The sequence below is a fragment of the Lotus japonicus genome, chromosome 1 (genome assembly GCF_012489685.1).
Source record: "Lotus japonicus ecotype B-129 chromosome 1, LjGifu_v1.2".
Lineage (NCBI taxonomy): Eukaryota > Viridiplantae > Streptophyta > Magnoliopsida > Fabales > Fabaceae > Lotus > Lotus japonicus.
The window spans coordinates 103,844,652-103,866,616 of record NC_080041.1 but is presented as its reverse complement, the minus strand read 5'-3'; the positions used below and the strand labels follow the sequence as shown (position 1 = coordinate 103,866,616).

General features: G+C 37.6%; 3 protein-coding genes and 1 long non-coding RNA gene across 7 annotated transcripts; 1 reads left to right on the top strand and 3 right to left on the bottom strand.

Moving 5' to 3' along the window:
* Nucleotides 1-408: 408 nt before the first annotated feature.
* LOC130728634 (probable receptor-like protein kinase At1g30570) lies at nt 409-2,400 on the bottom strand. 3 transcript variants are annotated; one of them, XM_057580157.1, is made up of 3 exons: nt 2,245-2,400; nt 1,276-1,967; nt 409-1,093 (listed from the first exon to the last, which is right to left on the bottom strand). In XM_057580157.1, the coding sequence occupies exons 2-3, from the start codon at nt 1,877-1,879 to the stop codon at nt 627-629; spliced, it is 1,071 nt and encodes a 356-aa protein (XP_057436140.1). In that variant the 5' UTR covers nt 1,880-1,967; nt 2,245-2,400; the 3' UTR covers nt 409-626. The 3 variants fall into 3 exon arrangements, with proteins under 3 accessions (XP_057436140.1, XP_057436142.1, XP_057436141.1); XM_057580159.1 differs by having other exon boundaries at nt 1,276-1,962; nt 2,245-2,397; XM_057580158.1 differs by having other exon boundaries at nt 2,263-2,370.
* Nucleotides 2,401-3,117: 717 nt separating this feature from the next.
* LOC130728635 (uncharacterized) lies at nt 3,118-4,151 on the top strand. Its single transcript, XR_009015720.1, has 2 exons — nt 3,118-3,291; nt 3,464-4,151. It is a non-coding gene; the product is annotated as an uncharacterized LOC130728635 (long non-coding RNA).
* Nucleotides 4,152-6,279: 2,128 nt separating this feature from the next.
* Nucleotides 6,280-9,002, bottom strand: LOC130728633 (receptor-like protein kinase ANXUR1). Its single transcript, XM_057580156.1, has 3 exons — nt 8,689-9,002; nt 7,109-7,812; nt 6,280-6,850 (listed from the first exon to the last, which is right to left on the bottom strand). Exons 2-3 carry the CDS (start codon nt 7,752-7,754, stop codon nt 6,447-6,449), a joined length of 1,050 nt encoding a protein of 349 aa, XP_057436139.1. The 5' UTR covers nt 7,755-7,812; nt 8,689-9,002; the 3' UTR covers nt 6,280-6,446.
* A 1,047-nt stretch (nt 9,003-10,049) lies between these two features.
* Nucleotides 10,050-13,056, bottom strand: LOC130728632 (receptor-like protein kinase ANXUR2). 2 transcript variants are annotated; one of them, XM_057580155.1, is made up of 3 exons: nt 12,959-13,056; nt 11,852-12,634; nt 10,050-10,614 (listed from the first exon to the last, which is right to left on the bottom strand). In XM_057580155.1, exons 2-3 carry the CDS (start codon nt 12,543-12,545, stop codon nt 10,205-10,207), a joined length of 1,104 nt encoding a protein of 367 aa, XP_057436138.1. In that variant the 5' UTR covers nt 12,546-12,634; nt 12,959-13,056; the 3' UTR covers nt 10,050-10,204. The 2 variants fall into 2 exon arrangements, with proteins under 2 accessions (XP_057436138.1, XP_057436137.1); XM_057580154.1 differs by lacking the exon at nt 12,959-13,056 and having other exon boundaries at nt 11,852-12,952.
* Between the last annotated feature and the right edge of the window lie 8,909 nt (nt 13,057-21,965).

The following is a 21,965-nucleotide window of genomic DNA, read 5'->3' as shown; positions in this document are numbered from 1 at the left end:
TCAATAGTTTTGACTTGTCCTTTACATTAGACCCAACAAAACCATATCCCTTCCCAATGAGACATCGTCACTGATGCATTGATAAGAAGTTCTATAGCATACACACAGAAAAGTTCACAACTAACCCACATTAATTTCATAATTTCTCTTGTTTCCTCCATGTTCTGTTGTTTTACTTTTTCTGTTTACTTTACAGTTATAGACTCCAATATATTGTGTAATCCCCTCTTTCAAATTCTAGATGTATTCATTCTCATTCCCTTCTAGTTAGTTTGGGTTATTTACGAATATCTCTCCTTGTAATTGATTCAGAAGTCCTCAGATGAGTCAGATCCATGGGGGTCTATTTGTTCTTGGGATGGAAGTATTGTGCTAGGCTGCTAGCTCATGACAGTATTGTTAGTTGAATTTATAAAACAGATCATCACATTTTATGTCAACAAAAACAAACAAAACAAGATTCCAATGGACAATGGTGTAGACTGTAGACAAATAAAAGGATTGTCATTCCATCAAGTGAGAGTATAGGGTTAGGCTATTCCAGTGGTGTTCCATTCTGTTCCTTAGTAATCTATTGCCATTGTAACAAAGCAAGAGGTTATTATTCTAAACTAAAATTGGCACTCCTACTCTAGCTCATCATTGAAAATGGTTGAGGAATGTAAGATATAATCACTAGTCTTGCTGGCATCTGCTTCCTCCTGCTTTGCTAGAGAATGCTCAAGTTCCACCTCTACTTCACCCATCGTTGGTCGCTCAGTCGGTTCCTGCTTCAAGCATCTTTCTGCAATGTTTATAAATACTTCCCAACACGCTTGTGAAATATTTCCCACGAGAACTGGATCAATCATCTCCTCAACAGGGAACCTATGCACCAAGTCATATATATCCATGGTACCTGGCGTGACATTGATAAACTTCTCTGAATCTGCTCTTTTGCTCTCCCCTGAATCTTGGCTCTCCAATCTGTTAAACTTGTCAAAAATTGTTTTCTTGTCCTTTGTGCATACCACTAATAGTAGAATCACACCAAAGGAATAAACATCATAATCAACTGTGAATGCATTGTTTATGGCATTGTAACCAGATGTACCTGTATGTGATCGGGAAAACAACTTAATCAAACCCACATAAGTTCTTATTCACAAGAGGAACTTACAGAATTAAATTTAAAAGAGCTTATATGTATGTATAAACACTTGTGCTAACTTGAGAAGTTCTTCAAAATAAGATGGATAGAATGTATAACTCATATAACTCTTAGTATTAAGTTACCTAAACGTGGTCCCAATATAGAAAGCCCGAATCCGGTGAGTTTTGGCACCATATTTATATCCAAAAGAATAGTACTGAGGTTGAGATTTTGGTGAAAGATGGTGCGCTTAGCTCCTGTGTGAAGGTAGTGCAGTCCATGAGCTACTCCTATGCATATTTCTAGCCTTTTCTTCCATGGCAATGGTTCCATATGCTTGCCATATAAATGATTATGGAGAGATCCATTAGGCATGTACTCGTACAAAATAATTGTCTCATTTTTGTCCTCATAGAATCCTATAAGAGAGACCAAATTAGGGTGATGAAGCTGACACAACAACAAAACCTCATTCTTGAACTCAGTGATCCCTTGCCGTGATTTTCTATACATGCGCTTCAATGCAACTGTATAATCAGTTTCAGCATCATGTTTTAGAAAACCTTCGTACACGTCTCCGAAGGCTCCTCTTCCTATGATTCGGTTCTCATCAAAGTTGTTGGTTGCTTTTCTGAGATCAGCCAGAGAAAATTGAGGGTATAACTCTTCTATCACTGTTCGAGAGTACTGCTTTTTAGAGGAACTGTTTTGACTTGAAAAACAGGATCCCATATGTCTGAGAAGCATTGTTCCCGTTTGATTTATGTTTGGTTGTCACTTGTCAGTAACCATGAAAATTCAGCTAATGAACTTGTCTTGAGTCTTCATGGCTAACCTAATGTGGAATCATGAACATGGACACAGTTTAGAAACTTATCATATCCTAAATAACTGATATAGCATGTCTGAAAATCCCTATACAACTGATTCCTAAGCCAAAATCAATTCCAGCTAGACAGAAGTTCATGCGAGTAGTTTTTGGGTGTCATAATTGATTCTGCACAACTGATCTAAATATACTATGAATATCCCTATGATTACTATATGAGCACAAACAATATATTAAACTGAACTTTATATTAATTTAATATGAAAAATAAATAATAGAGTACCTTAGAAAAAAGAAGAACCTGAAGATGAAGGCAGGAACAAATACAACCCCTCCAGTGGCAGTGCCCTTTGTGAGAGTTGAATAAGATAAGATGTTTTCTCATCACCCACCGCCTTTTTGTTTCATTTACTTGTTTCCCCGATTCAGAACGTTTGACTTTGAATACTCTCCACGTGTTGCAGATATAAATTGGATATTTTTTTGGTACACAGAAATAAATTGGATAAATGACTTTAGGAGTTATGGTTGTGCTATTTAAATGAATAAAATCTCAGTGAAACAGTAGTAAAATTCCTCGTTTCTGAAATCACAATTACAAGAGATTGGAGGTAGTAAGTAGTGCCTGTACAAAAATCTATATGTATGTTACTGTTAATTAATTCAAACTTGCTTTGGTAAAAAGTAATTTCCAGCATCTAAAATCGTCCATATCGTGACCGCGATTGTGACTGCATCAGCTGCATATTTGTTTGCAATTTTCCGCAATATTGAAGGTCGTGATGCAACTGGCATACTAATTTATAACCTGGGAGGGATCCTTTGAAAGCCAGCATGTGAAACTTTAGTTCATAAGAAGCTCAGTATTTCATGAATTACAAAGGATAGTTTGTCATTGTTCCAAATTCACCATGTCAACTGACAAGTTGTTCACAGCACCATAGGCATAATTTGAAAGAGTACATACATGACTCATGCTCACCAGTACTAAATATAACTTTAATTTTGATGCCCTATAATCTACTAACTTAAAATGCAAGGTGCAATTTCACTGTTCATAGTGCACCATTTTTTTTTTCTCATTTCGTTGCTTTTGGGTCTAGGTAAACTAATGGGCCTTATCTACAAACTTTAATTTAAAGTGTTGACTGCACTGTTCATGGACAACACCTATCATGCATCCTATCTGCTATAGTCACAGCTGGATCGTCCTTTCTTTAGCAGCCTTCCTCCTCCATCTCGTTATCAGCCTTCTTTTCTATAGCTGCGTGGGTCATGCTTCGTAGGTACCTTGAAGCTCCCAAAACCAGTTGGTTTTTCTGCTTTACAGGTTGTGTGCCTACACCCTACCTCCCCTCAACCTTCCTTTACAGCTTTGTTGATTTCATTTGATTTGATGCAGGCCAAAAAAATTTGCTTATAAATTGATCCCTTTGTTGTGGCTTTGCTTTTACGTTCTTTGCTCATCCAGTCCCCACTAATTTCAGTTAACTCTCTTTCAGCTACCCCTCACAATGGCAAATATGGGTGGACAATTGAGGCACATGGGTGACTTCACCCTGCTTAGCCACCCCTGGGTTTCTGGAATTTCTCAACAACAAAAAACTGAAGAAGAAGAAGAAGAGTAAAGCAGAAACGCAAAAGAGCAAAGGGAAGAAGCAAAGGAGAAGCGCAGTGCTTGCCAGGGACAGCGTAGAAGAGAAAACAGGGTAGAGGAAAAAGAGAGTAGAACTGTAGAAGCAAAACAGGGACAACAGCGCAATAGCCAATAGAGGTACCATCTCCATTCTCGGATTCTCCAGTGCTTGCCAATTGCCATCGAAATCCCCAAATCGGCGTAGGCGCATAAACGACGGCGTTGGGGCGGACTGAGAGAGCTTCAACGGTGGAGAAGCGAGGAAGAGAGGGCAACGGAAAGAGGGTGATGCGTAATGGGAAGAAGGTAGGTGTTATGTTGTTCGCCTTGCCGTTGTTGACTATTGCGTTGAGAACCTGAAGATCGCCATTGTTGAAGCATTCTTCCAATTTCCCTCACTGGACTATTCAACAACAATATTAGGTTTTTCCTTTTTCTCTCTCTTGGAGAGAGGATTTTGGGTTTTAGATGGAAATTTTAAAAAGATAAGGACCTATTGTTAAGAAGAAAACGTTTTTACACCTATTGCTTGCTGTACAGATCTTCTTTTGACACATTTTACTCTTTCTCTACTTAATGCTTTGCTGCTACGTACTAGGCTACCGGTTTTTTTTTTTTTAATAAAGTCTGTTTCTTAACATGCTAACAGCTGCTAATGTTTTTTTAATAATCTTATTTCTTCCATTCTAATCCTAACGTATAAATATATACAAATACATTTACCAAAAAAATATATATATATACAAATACGAGAGATATTAAAAATAGAAGGGATAAAAATTATAACCGTCCCTGAACTTGATCGAGATTTGAAAACCGTCCCGCGCCGGAAAATTATCTGAAAACCATCCTCTGACTTTCAAAAACAAATTGGACCCGTCCCTCTGACCACCATAGCTCCGACAAGCCGCTTATGTGGCATTCCACATCAATTAATGAGCCTATGTGTAATTTTTTTTATTATTTAAAATTAAAAAAATCCTAAATTTTTTATTTAACCCAATTACCCTAAATTAAGCCCCCTAAACCCTAAATTAACCCTAAACCCCCTTTGATTCCCTAAATCTCTAATTAACTCTAAGACAACAATCAAACCCACCACCCCCTTCTCACCAACCCAGAAACCCATACCCACAACCACCACACCCACACACCACAACACAAACCCACCACCCCCAACATCACCAACCCAGAAACTCATACCCACCACTAGAGCAGAAACCGACCACCTTTACTCCCACCACCCTAAACCTCTTCAGATCAAAGAAGCAAAGCAAAAAACCCAAAACCCAAGAAGAAGAAGAAGAAAAAGAAGATAGGAACACGAACAGGACCAGAGCGCAGGAAAAAAGAGGGAGAAGGAAAGAAGAAGAAGAAAAGATAAACGCGAAGAGGAAGGAGAAGAACAGAACGCAGGAAAAAGGGGAAGGATTTGAGCAATTACAGTAAAGGAATGAGAAGAAGGAATAAGAACATAAGAACAAGATGAGAAACACTAACAAGAGAAGATGATAAGAAACACGCACATGAGAAGAAGATGGTATTTGAGGATATAGGTTAGGGATTAAGGAGATTTTGTTTTTATTAATATTTTTGTTTTTTAATCATTAAAAAAATACACGTCATCTCATTAATTGACGTGGAATGCCACATAAGCGGCTTGCCGAAGCTATGGTGGCCGGAGGGACGTGTCCAATTTGTTTTTGAAAGTCCGAGGATGGTTTTCAGATAATTTTCCGACGAGGGACGGTTTTCAAATCTCGCTCAAAGTTCAGGGACGGTTATAGTTTTTAACCCAAAATATAATTATTAATAAATAATTGACAAGATAAAATATTAAATGCATTATGAAGTTTTTAATGTAAACCGAGTCAAGCGGTTCAACCAGTGACCAAGTGGTCAGACCATTAACCCATTAGCCCAGTGCCCTGAACGAGTCTATCACCAGGCCGAGTTTAATAACACTGATATCAGCCCTTCTTTTTCTGTTTTTTTATTAAACACATGACCCACTCACCCACTTTTTACGAGTTATACAATTTAAAATATTTCTTATGCTTATATAAAATAGGTTTAATCCTCAAATTGGTCTCTGTCTTTGTCTCGCCATATGATATAAGTCCCTCCCTGGAAAAAATTGTGTAATACGTCCTCATTTTTGCAAAACGTGTGGTAATATTTAAATTTTAAATTATGATACAAAAATAGGATGACCATCAAATACATTTTAATCGGTTCGTGAATGATAGCTCAAGTGTTAAAAGGGACATATGATTTTGGTGAGAGAGGTACATTGTTTAATTCTTGAAGGGTGTAATTTATCTTTTCAATGTACCAAAAAACAAATACATTTCAATCGCAATCATTCATTATTTGATCTAATGACCATGTTTTGTTTGACTATCCTCATAAAAGAAAATCTCTCTAATAATATATAAATAGTAAAATGATTGTTCTACATTTAAATTAGTGTTAAAGAGTGTGAATCAACTGACACGGGTTGTTCTAGCTTAAGTAGATGTATCGCATTTAAGTTACTATTAATACACTGTCTTTTAATAATTGGTTGTGAGAACTTTTACTGTCCATAATAACCATATCCATCCGTTAATTGAATAATTAATCATAATAAATAATAATTGTAAAATTGCTACTCCGTGCATCGCACGGGTACAATCCTAGTTGTAACAAAAGGAATATATATTTTATACTTATATTTAATAATATGTCATCATTCTCTAACAAGTCTAATATCCTTATATAATATTGATATACTTATGCACAATACAAAATAGAAAAGTAAAAATACTGCACAAGAATTAGTCTTATATCCAGGGATTCCATCAAGCTTATTTTTGGCCAAAACTGGTGCCTCTTTCTGGTGGAGGATCAATAATGGTTTTAGATGATAGAGTGTAAGGATCTCCATTGGTGTATCTGCTATCTGCTTCTACCTGCAGTGACAATGCAAGCTCAAGTTGCACCTCTACTTCACCCATTGAAGGTCTCTCATTTGGATCATGCCTCAAGCATCTTTCTGTAACATCCACATAAACCTTCCAACACTCTTCTGCAATCTTTCCTTCGATATCCGAATCAATGTTCTCCTCCACAGGTTGCCTCTGTCTCTTAACAATTTCTAGCTTTTTCCTGCATACCACTTCTAGCAGAACAACACCAAAGGAGTAAACGTCACACCTATCTGTTACTGCATTGTTTTGTAAAATCTCAGGGGCCACATAACCATGTGTACCTGTAAGAGAAGGCATTATTAGTTGCACTAATGTCTTAAAATCGAATTCAGATCCTTTGATGCAGCTACAGCCTCTGCAGCAGCAAAATGACAAGTCAATTCAAATTTTACTAATTAATCTGAACCATTTAATATCAGAATCAAGGGTCAAAAATTTTGCTGCAAGGAACTGCAGGGAATATGGCTGCAGAGGATGGATGTTGCATAAATTCTTTTCAACAACTTTGCAACAAAAAATGAATGAAAAAAAATAGATACCTAGGAAGTTATCATTTAATATGGACTTTGGTTTTGGCTTTGACTTAAACAAAGGTCCCTGCAAGGAAAACCTTAAGTCTGCGAGTTTTGGCACCATATTGTTATCCAGTAAAATCTTGTAAGGTTGTATGTCACGGTGAAAGATGGTGCGCTTGACTCCGGAGTGAAGGAAGTGTAATCCACATGCTGCTCCTATGCATATCTTTAGCCTCATCTTCCATGAGAGTGGTTCTTTTTTAATACCGTATAGGTGATCATGGAGAGCTCCATTGGCCATGTACTCATACAAAATAATATTCTCATCTTTGCTGTCGCAAAATCCGATTATAGTGACCAAATTAGGGTGACGAAGTTGGCAGAGCATCTCTATTTCATTCTTGAACTCTCTGACTTCTCGGTCAGTATGCGCGTAAATTCGCTTGATTGCAACCGTGTTATCGGTAGTTCCTTTTTGTTGTAGACAGCCTTTGTAAACTGTACAAAGGTTTCCATGTCCAAGTATTTGATTTTCATCAAAGTTATTGGTTGATTTCCTAATATCAGTCAGAGAAAATCGAGGGCATAGCTCTTCTATTACTGTTGGATAGTTCCTCTGGGATGAACTTACACGCTTTGAACGGCAAAAACACAAATGCTTGAGAAACATTATTCCAATTTTAGAGAGAATTCAACATTCAATCTTCAGTTCTTCACAGCTGGCGAACCTGAAATGCATCAAGAACATAAGTATACATGTGAACACTCATCATTGGAAACCAATAACTAGAAATTGTTAAAATCCCACATTCACTTGAACTATGTGCAAAGTAGTTCTTGTAAAGAATAGCACAATCCTCACCCCGAAGCTTTTCTGTATATAGTTAAGCCTAACCTAAAACTAAGATGGTACCCTATCATATATTTGATTATAGTTTTATTGTACTCAAAGATAAACTACTCTTTCCTTATCTTCTTTATTTTCAAGATTCCCCTTTCAGTCTTATATAACTGCATTTTATGGTTTTCTGGAACATGGATTCAAATCCACATGTTTTTTATCTGATATATCTGTGTTTCTTTTCAAACTGGGAAATAAAGGAAAGACAAAGAAGTGTTGATATTATACTCTTGGATCTCATACGGCAATTGTGTGAAAATATTGAAATTATCTGTCTCAAATCTTGTTTTCTTATTTATTTCCATAATCATGTTTTGTGTGTTACAATTAAGACAATTTGTTCAACTGAAGAAAGAGATGATAATTTGACCCATACCTATATTTCACCTATATCAATAAAAGTGGGATGCAATTCATCTATATAATTGACAAATTGAAGGCATATTATACATATATACAAGTGAATCTCCATCTAAGATGTGATGCATAGCTAAAAATAAACATCATAGAATAATCATACTAGTTTAGTTGATTGATTCTTTTGCAGTTGAGAGGCCCCAGATTGGTACACAGGGTAAACAACCAAGTCAAAATAGATGCAAATTGAAAGAAACAAAGCAGATACAATAATGGAAACATGGAGATGATAGGAGAGAATAAGGAGATTACTATTGAGTATTGAATAACACATAAGATTTCATACCTTTGGGAACCTTAGGAAGTTGGCAGAAACAAGGCTTCAAAATTTCTTCTATTTTGATGCTGTAGTCTACTCCTCCAGCATTGTAGTGGCCCTTTTGCTATCAATTTCCATATCAAGTTCGGTTCTGAATATGTGGGTTAAAAGTCAAGTCCAGATGTTCCCTTCACAACTTAAATGTTGCCACCGCCTAAATGCTATTTTTCCACAGGTACATTTAAAATTTTAAATCATAAAAGTTGTTCACACACTTGAAAAGATACATAACCAACATAACTTGGCACTTGGCAGAGTTATTATTAGTATTATTTTTTGTGAGTCAACTAATCCCATCACCGCGGGTGCTCATATTAAGCGCATACTTGGCCGAGTTAGCTGACACTTTATAATCTTAATGCACATGCACCAAAAAAGTACACTAGAAAACATTTAGTAAAAACAAAGCATATATTAAAAAGATAAAATGATTCCAGGCTTAATTACAACTTTGGTCCCCGACGTTTACCAATGCCACGATTTTGGTCCCCCACCTAATTTAATTACATGGATGGTCCCCGACGTTGTAGGCTGCGTGCAACGTTAGTCCTACCGTTTATTTCTTAATGGAGGAGGCTTACGTGGACGTCCAGTTGGAGAGAGAAATGAGGTATGAGGAGAGAGGGAAGCACGTGAGTATCACGTGAACTCACGTGAACCTTATATGAACCCATTATACCCAAATCTGAAACCCTAGGGATCTAAATCGCGTTACCTTCTTCGTTCCAGGGAGGTCAGGGGTTTGGGTATAATGGGTTCAGATAAGGGTCACGTGATACTCACGTGCTTCCCTCTCTCCTCATACCTCCTTTCTCTCTCCAACTGGACGTCCACGTAAGCCTCCTCCATTAAGAAATAAACGGTAGGACTAACGTTGCACACGACCTACAACGTCAGGGACCATCCATGTAATTAAATTAGGTGGGGGACCAAAATCGTGGCATTGGTAAACGTCGGGGACCAAAGTTGCAATTAAGCCTTATTTATTTTAAGAAACTAGAACTCCTTAAATAATGTTCGGACATCTGTTAGCAAAAGAAATCCAATGAAGTATTGTTGTTCATTTAACAAGTGTGCTGTTCTCAAATATAAATTAAAATTCAATGAAGCATCCTCAACCCCTCATGTCAGCAACTGGATCAGTGGCTGAGAACTTGACTTCTGTCTTCCATGTCATGGACATCTATGGATCTGGTTAAGCTCCAAAAATTTGACTTCTGTACCTAAAAAGGAAAATGTTCTATACTCATGTCTACGTGTTTTGACAATGTTCTATTTCTACACGTCTTTTGAAACTGAGTTTGGTGGACTCTCAATCAAGCCAAGTGTTTTGACCAAAACAGATGTTCAAATTAACTAATATAGTTGGATGCCACATTACAAATTAACATCATAATACCAATTTGTAACACCTTATGAAATAATGTTGAACAATTCTTGGAGTGCAGTTATTGTTAAATTTACAAACATCTATTCTACCAAGCTAAAATTCATTGCTTGCACATGAAATTGATGTCTCTTCTTGTAGAGAATTAGTAATAGTGGTGGTGGTTAATAAGTGATAATAATCACCATTATTCTTTTTGCTATCTGCTTCTTCTTGCAATGACAAAGCACCCTCAAGTTGTAGCTCTACTTCACCCATTGCTGGTCTCTCATCAGGTTCCCACTTCAAGCATCTTTTTGTGATATCCATAAACACTTCCCAACATGCTGGTGCAATGTGTCCTTTGATTTTTGGATCTATACTCTGCTCAATAGGATATCCTGTCCATATTAGCGTGTTATCTGTGCACACCACTTCAAGTAGAACTGTTCCAAAGGACCACACATCACTTTTATCAGTGAAGGTCATGTTTTGCAGAACCTCAGGTGCAGTGTAACCGTATGTACCTATTAGTGAAAGACCATTAGTTGAATTAACTTGTGAAAACCACACATCTTAGAATTCGGGTTACACTAAACTCTACCCCCAAAAGATAGTTTAGGGGTGAGGTTTGCAGTATCCTATAAAGACAACCATATCTCTAATCTGTTACTTGAATAAAACTAGATCTCGTGGAATCGCGAAATAAGCAATGTTCAAATTTGAGAATCTTGGTAGTTTCCACCACCTGTCCAGGGTTGAGCCCTGGGATTTGACAAGTCAGTGTGAGACTTCTCAACAAACCCAAAGCTTGACATCTGGAGCGCGAAATTCGCAAAAATGAACATCTGCGGGTGGGTCATATATGAGGGGTCTTTAATAACGAACCTGAAATAACTCTGATACCATATTATAAATGTAAAGATTTATATATTTTTATCTTTCTAAAATGTTGAGATTTGGCTCATTATATTTTGGGCTAAAATCTTTAGTTTATTAGGATTTGATTTAATGGGAATTGTAAAAGGTTTTAAGGGATTGTTATAGGATTTATTAGGATTTTATTGTAAAATAGAATCCACTATAAATAGGATAACAATGTAACCCTAAAACACAAGAGACACAAGAGGCACTAGTGCAATTGAGAGAAATTGCAATTGCTGAGTGATTGTATTCAGGTTCGAATCATTAAACGGAACTATAGCTGCTCTATAGTCGCAGAGGTAGGCAATTTGACCGAACTGCGTGAACAAAACTTTGTGTGTTTCTCTCTACTCTGATCTGTATTCGTGTTGCTGTTCTAACATAAAACATTATAAATGTAAAGATAGAGAAGAAAGAGACTTCTGATATATGATTACAAATCACAGCATCTATTTATACACATGTTCAGTGGATGCAAGTATACAACTAAATAAATGCTTTACAGCCTTTTTACTAACTAACTCATACTTAGTTAACAAACTGATACAAGCTAACTAACTAACTTCTATAAGTTAGTTACTATTTACTAACAGTACGTATAATAACTAACTAACTCCTATATAAGCTACTAGCAGTATTCTAACACATTAAGTGAATTAATTTCTAAAAACCACACATCACCGTGGTGCATGTATAGAAATCCTCCTACAATTGATTCCTAAGTCAAAATCAAATTCTGAGAAGAAGCTTCTGTGAGTAGCTTCTAGGTGAAAGAATTGATTCTGAGAAAGCAGATCCAAACATGCTACGTATTAAACTTGCTATATAAAAATGATTTACCTATGAATGAAGTAAACTCATCATCTGGTATTGGTTTTGGTTTGGATGTAAAATGGGGTCCTTGTAAGGCAAGTCCAAAACTTGAGATCTTTGACACCATATTATTGTCCAGCAGAATGCTATTGGAGTCTATGTGGCAATGAAGTATGGTTCGTTTGGTTCCTGTGTGAAGGTAGTGCAACCCACATGCTGCACCTATGCACACCTCAAGCCTTTTCTTCCATGAGAGTGGTTCCATGTGAATATTGTGCAGGTGATCATAGAGAGAACCATTGGACATGTACTCGTACACAAGAATCTTCTCATCTCTGTGGTTGCAGAATCCTATAAGAGTGATCAAATTCGGGTGACGAAGCTGGCAGAGCAACTCAATTTCATTCATGAACTCGCGCAATCCTTGGCCTGTACCCTGATGCATTCGTTTTACCGCTACTGTGCCTGTAACACCAACATCATGTTGGAAACAGCCTTTGTATTCTACACTAAAGCCTTTACTTCTGATTACTTGGTTTTTGTCAAAGTTGTTGGTTGCTTTCTTGAGATCAGCCAGAGAAAATTGATGGCATAGCTCTTCTATAACTGTTTGATAGGGTCTCTTAGATAATCTCACATGCAAGGTCATGGCTGCATCAGATGATGGTGAATCCGAATTGATATGCTTTGAACTAGAGAAGCCCAAACATTTGAGAAACATTATTGTCAAATTTGAGACACCTGTTTGGTTGATACTTGGTTCTCAATCACCAAAAAGATTCAGCTGTAGATCTCTTCAATCTTCATAATCTAATCATAAAAACTTCATGAACATGAGTACTCATTTTTGGGAACCAAAAGCAATAGAAGTTTACACATTTCTGGGACTTGTGCATGTTTAGAAATCTATCTAGAATTGATTACAAAGTCAAAATCAATTATGGGGAGAAATTCATCTAAGTAGTAGTAGCTTCTGGGTGGCATAATTGATTTTGAGAGGAATTTTTTTTGATCCAAACAGAGTTGAAGAAATGAGAAGTTCTTCTCAATATCCTCATCCGTATAAATAATTATATGCACAGATATAATGTATTAAAAGAGAGATAACAGAGAACTTTAGCAAATGAAAAGAACCTGAAGATGAAGACCAGAACAAGTGCCCCCTCATGAGAGGTAGATATCTAGCTTATCTCATTTCTTGGAATTGAAATAAATGTACATGTTTGTCAAACTCTAAGATCCGAACAATTGATTTTTTATATCCTACTCCCTCCGTTCCTAAATAACTGATACTAATTTGGTTCTTTTTTTTGTTCCTATTTAACTGATACTTTTACAATTTCAATAGAGCATTAATGTTACTTTATCAATTGTGCCCTTCATTTATTGTTGGTAGGAAAATTGAAAAGTTAGAATTGATAAGAGGATAATGGGTATAATAGGAAGTTAGATAGTAATTTTAGTAAAACAAGAATATTAATTGCTACTTCTTAATATTTGTGCCACAACCTTAAAGTATCAATTATATAGGAACGGAGGGAGTACTATCTAAAAAAGCTCATTGTCAAACTCTATTTCATTGTCCAAGCTCATCATCTATGTAATATATAATTTTTTAAGAGAGATTTGGATGGACCAAAATCCAATGTTTCATAACGTTTGACTTTGAGAAGGAGTTGAGTGTCAACAATTATAACTAAATTAAAGTCACAAATTTGTGGCCAAAATTTAGTCAAGTATTACGGCAGTGAAGAGATAGAAGCAAAGCAATGGTTATGAGACTATCTCCAATTGTTTCAACATTTAACACCCTCAACACTCCACTTTTTCTCTTCTCAACACTCCACATCACCTTCTCTCTCCAATTCAACACTTCATTCAACTTTTACCCACTCCAATGGTTTTTCATTCAACACCCTACCCCACCACTTTTCATTTTTCATATTTTGATTTAATTTTATATTTTTCTTTTTATGATTTCATAAAATTAAAATTTTCGATAAAAATTAAATTAAATAAACTATTATCGATTTAATTTAATTTAATGTTTTTTTATTTATTTAAATTAAATTAAATTAACGTAATATTTTTTTAACGTAAATTAAATTAAAACACTTAACAAGTGTATATTTTTTTAAAAAAATATACACAATAATTTATTTTATTTTATTAACTTCAAATGGAAGAAAATAAACTAAGCACACAATAATACATTTTATTTGCTTAACTTAAAATGCAATGCAAGACAACAAACTAAACACACAACACACAAATAACGTAATTAGTACGATACAAAGCATATTTAATCATGATACATTCCAAACTTTGCCCAGATGTGCTTCACTAGATCTGCTTGCAGTTGGTGATGGACATTTGGATCACGCAACTCGGATCTAGCACGCACATGATCCGCAAAAGCGGGTAACACCTCGGTCGAGTATGGTTGCGGTGTACTAGATCCACTTCCCTCAGCTTGCTCAAAATCGGTCCAGCGTTGAGCATATGAATCTCGTTCATCCTCAACAATCATATTATGTAATATGATGCATGACCTCATGATGATACCCAAATCAGTTATGTCCCACAAGCGAGCTGGTTCACAGATGATTTTAAAACGAGCTTAAAGCACTCCAAATGCATGTTCGATGTCCTTCCGACATGCCTCCTGGTGTTTTGCAAAGCACTTATCGGGTTCACTTTGAGGAAGTCTAATAGATTTGACGAAAGTTGGATAACAAGGATAGATACCATCAGCTAGATAGTATGCCATATTATAGGGACGTTGATTCACAAAGAAATTCACAGCTGGAGCCTTTCCCTGTTCCACGTCATCAAACACCGGTGACCGATATAGAATGTTTATATCGTTCAACGTTCCCTGACGCGTGTTCAGCTGCAGGCCCTCTCTCTCTCTCCTCTGACGCGTGCGAGGCACGCGCCTGTCGGTGCCCAACTAGGGCGTGCCACGCGTGCCACTTCCGGATGCACTGGGACCCACACGCTGCCAAACCTGCAACGTTACGCGCCTTGTCGGCATGTGTGTGGCACGCGCCTGACGGTCACCAACCAAGGCGTGCCACGTGTCTCCGGACGCAGGTTTCAACATAGTTTAATTTTTTCAACTCCTCTCTCCCCCTTTCAACTTTCAACACTTCAATTCAACACCATTATTTTCCCCTTTCAACATTAAACACCCCCAATTCAACACCATTGAGGGTGTTCTGAAGAGAAGAAACAGTGCAGAGGCGGTGAAAATTTCCTATAAATAGATATGTTTCAATTTGTTTCAAAAATCATCCCATGGCTGAATTGTAAGAGAGAATATACACCACAATAAGTGAATTGCTATTAGAGAGAAAAAATCCAGTGAGGAAAATATTAGTGTTTCCCTTGGTGAGGTTCTCCTAGTGAGTGTTTTCTTGTTCTGTAGAGCTGTTGTAATTTCTTCCACATAGTGAAAATCTTTTTTACCGGTGCCCGTGGTTTTTCCCTTATCTTTTGAGGGTTTTCCACGTAAATATTGTGTGTCAATTTCCTACTCTCTCATCTCTTATTTTAGTTGCGTGACATTATCCTGCTACTCTGGTACCCAACAGTGGTATCAGAGCTGTTGGTGTCGATCCTTATTTCGCTGCGGTGTACGGTTACTATTCACACGTGTGGTTGTACACTTTTGTAGTGATTGTTAACGTATACTAGATCTATTCTAGTGTGCGGTAAAAATATACAATACTGCTCACGTATACTGTGCCATTCACGGTGAAATTGTGTAAACCGGTTCCGTGAAAGAAAAAAAAATGGCAGCAAAATTTGAGATCCCGAAGTTCAATGGGAGTAACTTCTCCCTGTGGAAATTGAAGATAAAGGCGATCCTAAGGAAGGATAATTGCTTACCAGCAATTGATGGTAGACCTGCTGATATAACTGATGATAAGTGGAAAGAGATGGACGACAATGTTGTAGCCAATTTGTACCTAGCAATGGCAGATTCAGTTTTGTCTAGTTTGCTGAAAAGAAAACAACAAAGGAGATCTGGGATACTCTTATCCAACTGTACGAGGTCAAGTCACTTCACAACAGAATTTTCTTAAAGAGGAGACTCTACACTCTTCGAATGAGTGAATCCACTTCGATGCCGGATCACATAAACAATATGAACACAATGTTTGCTCAACTATCTGCATCAGATTTCACAATTGGAGAAAATGAACGTGCAGAGGTTCTTCTTCAGAGTTTATCAGATTCATATGATCAACTCGTCATCAATATTACAAACAATAATATTGTTGACCGTCTATCCTTTAATGATGTTGCCGGAGCTATTCTTGAAGAAGAGTCCAGGCGAAAAATAAGGAAGATCGTCAGGAGAGCTCAAAACAAATGGAAGCTTTGACGGTGACGAGAGGCAGATCAACGGAGCGTGGCCCCAGTGGGAGCCAGAACCATGGTAGATCAAAATCTCGAAGAAAGATAAACCTCAAATGCTACAATTGTGGCAAGAGAGGACACTTGAAGAAAGATGGTTGGTCCAACAAGAAGAGTGGTGAAAAATCTTCTGAAGCAAGTACATCTCAAGGATGTGTTGCTAGTACCTCTGATGATGGATAAGTCCTATACAGCGAAGCAGCAGTTAGTACCAAAGGCAAAAATCGTCTCATTGATGTTTGGATAGTAGATTCAGGAGCAACATGGCACATGACCCCACGACGAGATTGGTTTTGCACTTATGAGCCTGTCTCAGAAGGAAACGTGTTCATGGGAAACGATCATGCCTTGGAAATTGTTGGAATCGGTACTGTTAAAATAAAAATGTATGATGGTACCATTCGCACACTTCAAGAGGTACGGCATGTGAAAGGGTTAGCAAAGAATTTGTTGTCTGTTGGGCAACTAGATGACCTTGGATACAAGTACGATATTCAAGGTGGGATCTTGAAAGTGGTGAAAGGTTCGCTAGTAGTAATGAAAGCAAAGAAGGTCGCTGCAAATCTATACATGCTTTTAGGAGATACGTGGCAAATGGCAGACGCATCAGTTGCAGTTGGAAGCCAAGAAGAAACAACGATGATGTGGCACCGCAGATTAGGCCATATGTCGGAACGAGGCTTGAAAGTTCTTGCAGAACGTAATCTCATCCCTGGGCTCAAGTCAGTAAGTTTACCTTTCTGTGAGCATTGTGTGATAAGTAAGCAGCATAGACTAAAGTTTGCTAAGTCAACTGCTAGAAGCAAACACATACTGGACATGATTCATTCTGATGTGTGGGAGTCACCGGAAGTGTCCATAGGAGGAGCAAAGTATTTTGTATCATTCATTGATGATTACTCGAGGAGATTGTGGGTGTACCTGATCAAGAAGAAGTCAGGTGTGTATTCAGTATTCAAGGAGTTCAAAGCACAAGTAGAACTTGAAACTGGGAAAAGAATTAAGTGCTTGAGGACAGATAATGGAGGAGAATATACAGATGGTGATTTCCTGGCATTCTGCAAGCAAGAAGGTATTACGAGGCAATTTACAGTTGCTCATACACCTCAGCAGAATGGAGTAGCAGAGCGGATGAATAGAACTCTTATGGAGAGGACAAGAGCTATGCTGAGAACAACGGAATTAGGCAAGTCCTTCTAGGCAGAAGCTGTCAAAACTGCCTGTTATGTGATAAATCGATCGCCATCAACTGCGATTGATTTTAAGACACCAATGGAGATGTGGAAGGGAAAACCAGGTAATTGTTCTTCTCTACATGTGTTTGGATGTCGTGTGTATGTAATGTTCAACTCCCAAGAAAGAACAAAGCTGGATCCAAAATCCAGGAGATGCATATTCGTGGGTTATGCTGACAATGTAAAGGGGTATCGTTTGTGGGATCCCATTGCCCACAAGATTATTGTCAGCAGAGATGTAATCTTTGTAGAAAATGAATTACAAAAGGAGCAGAAAAATGATGGCACTACAAAGGAGACTGCTACAGTGGAGATAAAGGGAAAATCAGGAGGAGATGATTCTTCTGAAGAAGAGCCAGAGCACGAAGAACAAGAACCAAATGAGGTCAATGATGAAGAACCCAGGAGAACAACACGTCAAATAAGAAAACCATTGATGACCCGGATTTAGTAGTGTTTTTAGGGTCATTTCTTTGTAGGTTTTGAGTCTTTTTCTTGTGTCTCATGTAGTGTTTCATGCATTCTCATGCATTTTTATCTTTTCTTGAGTCTTTGTTTTGTTTTGGTAATTTTGTAGTTTTATAGGGAGTTTTCTTGCATTTTAAGTTAAGTTTAGGACTTGCATGATTTTCTTTTGTTTTATGAAGGACCTCTTGTGCTAATGAGCTCTTGGAGCTTCTAGAATCTTCCTTGACTTGTTGGTTAGGTTTGGAGAGCAGAAACTGAAGGAGAAAGAAGGCCAATAAGCATGGAATTGATGGAGAACTTAAAGAGGATTGAAAAGAGGAGTTTCAGAAGCCAAAAAGCCCTTTTCAGGCGAGCTTAAGCGCCTAGGCGCTGGGAATGGGCGCCTAGGCGCCAATTAGCTCCAGAGAGCATGTTTTGGGCATGCAACTGGCGCTCAGGCGCTCTGAATTGGCGCCTGAGCGCCCAGAACAGCCCAAACTCGGGAATTTTGCCTATAAATAAGATTTTAGTCATTTTCTTTGGTAATCTTTTGATACTTTGTAAAATTCAGAGGTAGAGGATCATCTAGGAGAGTGAGAGAAGGTTTCCAAGCTTGTAATTCAGGTTCTTAGCCAAGCATGGCTTTTGCCATGCTTGGCTAATCTCTCTTCTTTTACTTTGGTTTTCTTGTAAGACTTTTCCTTTTAAGTTATAATCTTAAGTTCTTTCCCACATGTTCTTCTTCTTTCCTTGAATCCCATATCCATGCTTTATGTTTCAAGTTAGAACATGTGCTAGCTTTATGCTTTTCTATAATAGAACGGAAGTTTGTTATAGATTAGGGACTTGTTATGGGATTACCTCTTCTATACTTGCTACTAGGAATAGAGGAAGGGTTGGGGTTTGTTGGCTTGAACTTTATAATCTTTATGCTTCAAACAAATGTTTAAGTATGCAAGGAATTGGGCTTATCTTTTGGTTTGAAAGAATTATCTATGCGAGGCATCGATAGGTAGTTGCTTAGGCTATAACATCAAGGAGAGATCCATGAGAACATGTGCTTAGAATGATGTGCTTAATTTGACTAGTTGAACAAGAACCCAAAGCATGTTCTTTTCTGAGTTTTTGTTTATTTAATCTTCACTACATCGACATATCTCTATTTCAATAAAACAAACCTTCATACTCAAAGCTTAAACTGAATTTATTCACTCACAATCCCTGTGGTTCGATATTTAAAACCGGGTGGATTCCGTACACTTGCGGATTTACCAACAAGTTTTTGGCGCCGTTGCCGGGGATTGTTTGTGATTTTTTGTTTGAGTTACGAGTTTGAAGTAAAGTCTACCTAAGACTCAAACTTAGGGCTGAATGGGAGACAACCCATGTTTCTTTTTTCTGTTTTACGTTTTGTTTCTTCTGTTTTTTTTTCCAGGAAATAAAAAGGATACAATGGCGCTTGAGCGGTGGCAATTAGCACTTGAGCACCTTGTTTTCCAGCATTTGGAAGACCAAAGGAGAACACTTGGAGCACTCAATCACTTGGAAGGAGGTTCTTTTCTTACTCTGAGTTTAGTTCATGCATTTTTGCATATTTTTCTTTTGTAGATTTTTGTTTTTGTTTATCCTTTTTGATCATGCATAGAGTCTTTTAAACCTTGGTCTTTATTCCTTATACTCAAATGACATGTTCCCAAGTCTTGCTCACTCATATGATGCTGGTTTTGAAAATGTTTTTAAGTGGATACTTTGTGCTTTCTTTTGGGGAGTGTGTTGGTAAATCCGCAAGTGTACGGAATCCACCCGGTTTTAAATATCGAACCACAGGGATTGTGAGTGAATGAATTCAGTTTAAGCTTTGAGTTTGAAGGTTGGTATTATTGAATAAGAGATATGTTGAAGTAGTAATAAGGAAAAGGAAAAATAAAAAGACAATTCAGAAAATAACATGCTTTGGGTTCTTGTTCAACTAGTCAATTCAAGTACATCATTCTAAGCACATGTTCTCATGGATCTCTCCTTGATGATATAGCCTAGTTACTCACTTATTGATTCCTCACATAAGCAATTCTCTCATACTAAAAGCTAAGCCCAATTCCTTGTGTACTTAGTCATTTATATGAGGTTTTAGATCATGCAATTTCAGGCCAACAAACCCCAACCCTTCCTCTATTCCTAGTAGCAAGCATAGAAGGGGTAATCCCAAATCGGTTCCCTAATCTATAACAAACTTCCGTTCTGATTATAGAATAGTATAAAGCAAGCATGCATACAAGCTTAGATTGAAATTCAGAAAATGGGATTCAAGGGAAGAAGAAGAACATGTGGGAAAGAACTTAAGATTATAACTCAAATATAACAAGTCTTACAAAGAAATCCAAAGCAAAAGAAGAGAGATTAGCCAAGCATGGCAAGAGCCATGCTTGGCTAAAAACCTGAATTACAAGCTTAGAAGCCCTCTCACACTCTCCTAGAAGCTCCTCTACCTCTGAGTTTATGTAAAAATGAAAGTAGTATCAAAAATTACAAAGGAAAATGACTAAAATCCTATTTATAGGCAAAATAAGCGAGGCTGGGCTGTTCTGGGCGCTCAGGCGCCAATTCAGAGCGCCTGAGCGCCAATTCCATCTTGAAAACATGCTCTCTGGAGCTAATTGGCGCCTACCCAGCGCCTGCCAACGCCTAGGCGCTCCAGCTCGCTTGAAAATGACTTTTTGGCTTCTGAAACTCCTCTTTTCAATCCTCTTTAAGTTCTCCATCAATTCCGTGCTTCTTGGCCTTCTTTCTCCTTCAGTTTCTGCTCTCCAAACCTAACCAACAAGTCAAGGAAGATTCTAGAAGCTCCAAGAGCTCATTAGCACAAGAGGTCCTTCATAAAACAAAAGAAAATCATGCAAGTCCTAAACTTAACTTAAAATGCAAGAAAGCTCCCTATAAAACTATAAAATTACCAAAACAAAACAAAGACTCAAGAAAATATAAAAATGCATGAGAATGCATGAAACACTACATGAGACACAAGAAAAAGACTCAAAACCTACAAGTAAAAACCCTAAAAACATCATATAAACCCGGGTCATCAGAGTGATTGTATGTTTGGGAAAGAGAGGGAGAGACTTCGGTCTTCTAAGTGTTATCTTGAGGATAGAGTTGAAGTGAGTCCACGTGGGTCCATCTTTGACCCTTCATTATATAATTCCCCTGGAGGATCCTGACTCACTTGCACTTCTTGGTTCTGTGTTTCATTTCATGGGTCCTCGAGTGTAGCTTTAGGAGACTTGCATTCTTGAGACTGGTAGGTTTTCTTGTACTTCAGAAATTGTTTTATAACATCTTTGTCCCTAGTTGACCCTTTTGAGCCTTATGGAGATTTCTTTGTTACCTTTGTTATTTGGGGCTGGTTGTTTGGTTGGAAAAATGGGGAGTTGTGGTTCTTAACTCTCAATGGAGCTAGTTTATAGAAAATGCAATTGCCTCTTGCCCCAAAGAAAAAAATTCAAAAAATTCAAAAGATGAACCCCATGGCCGGATGGAGTTCCAAAAAAGGTCAAAAGAAAAAATGAACTTCATGGAATGGGTGGAGTTCCAAAAAAATTTTTGAACAAAAGGGGGTTGAGAGACTTGTGTGCTAAGTATCAATTGCTTTAAGCTCCGGTTTTCATGAAGGACCACAGTCAAATTTTATGCAGCCTTAGTCTTCCTTAGGGACCACCTACCTTGTGCTTTACCTAGCCAACATTACAACCCTTTTGAAGTCTCATTGAATAATGCATTGTCAACTTTAGTTGCTCTTGAGTGAATGATTCTCAGAACCTATGAACTTGCTTGTGTGCTCAGTGCACTAAACAATTGTCTCATGCTAGGATGTTAGCTCTAAATGCTTCTCATAGTGGACTCTAATTCTTCTTTATCTAAGAATAACATGAAGTTGATTGTTGAATCTTTCTCTTGGAACTAGCTGCATTTACTTGATCCCCCGGTTTTCTAAAACAGTATCCCTCTTTTGGTATGTGTGTTGGGAGCAATTCTTTGTG

Coding starts and splice junctions, on each gene's coding strand:
- LOC130728634 (XM_057580157.1), bottom strand. CDS start 1,879: ATGCTTCTCAGACATATGGGATCCTGTTTTTCAAGTCAAAACAGTTCC. Junction 1,094..1,275: donor TATATTGGGACCACGTTTAG/GTAACTTAATAC, acceptor GATCACATACAG/GTACATCTGGTTACAATGCC.
- LOC130728633 (XM_057580156.1), bottom strand. CDS start 7,754: ATGTTTCTCAAGCATTTGTGTTTTTGCCGTTCAAAGCGTGTAAGTTCA. Junction 6,851..7,108: donor ATTAAATGATAACTTCCTAG/GTATCTATTTTT, acceptor CTTCTCTTACAG/GTACACATGGTTATGTGGCC.
- LOC130728632 (XM_057580155.1), bottom strand. CDS start 12,545: ATGTTTCTCAAATGTTTGGGCTTCTCTAGTTCAAAGCATATCAATTCG. Junction 10,615..11,851: donor TGAGTTTACTTCATTCATAG/GTAAATCATTTT, acceptor TTTCACTAATAG/GTACATACGGTTACACTGCA.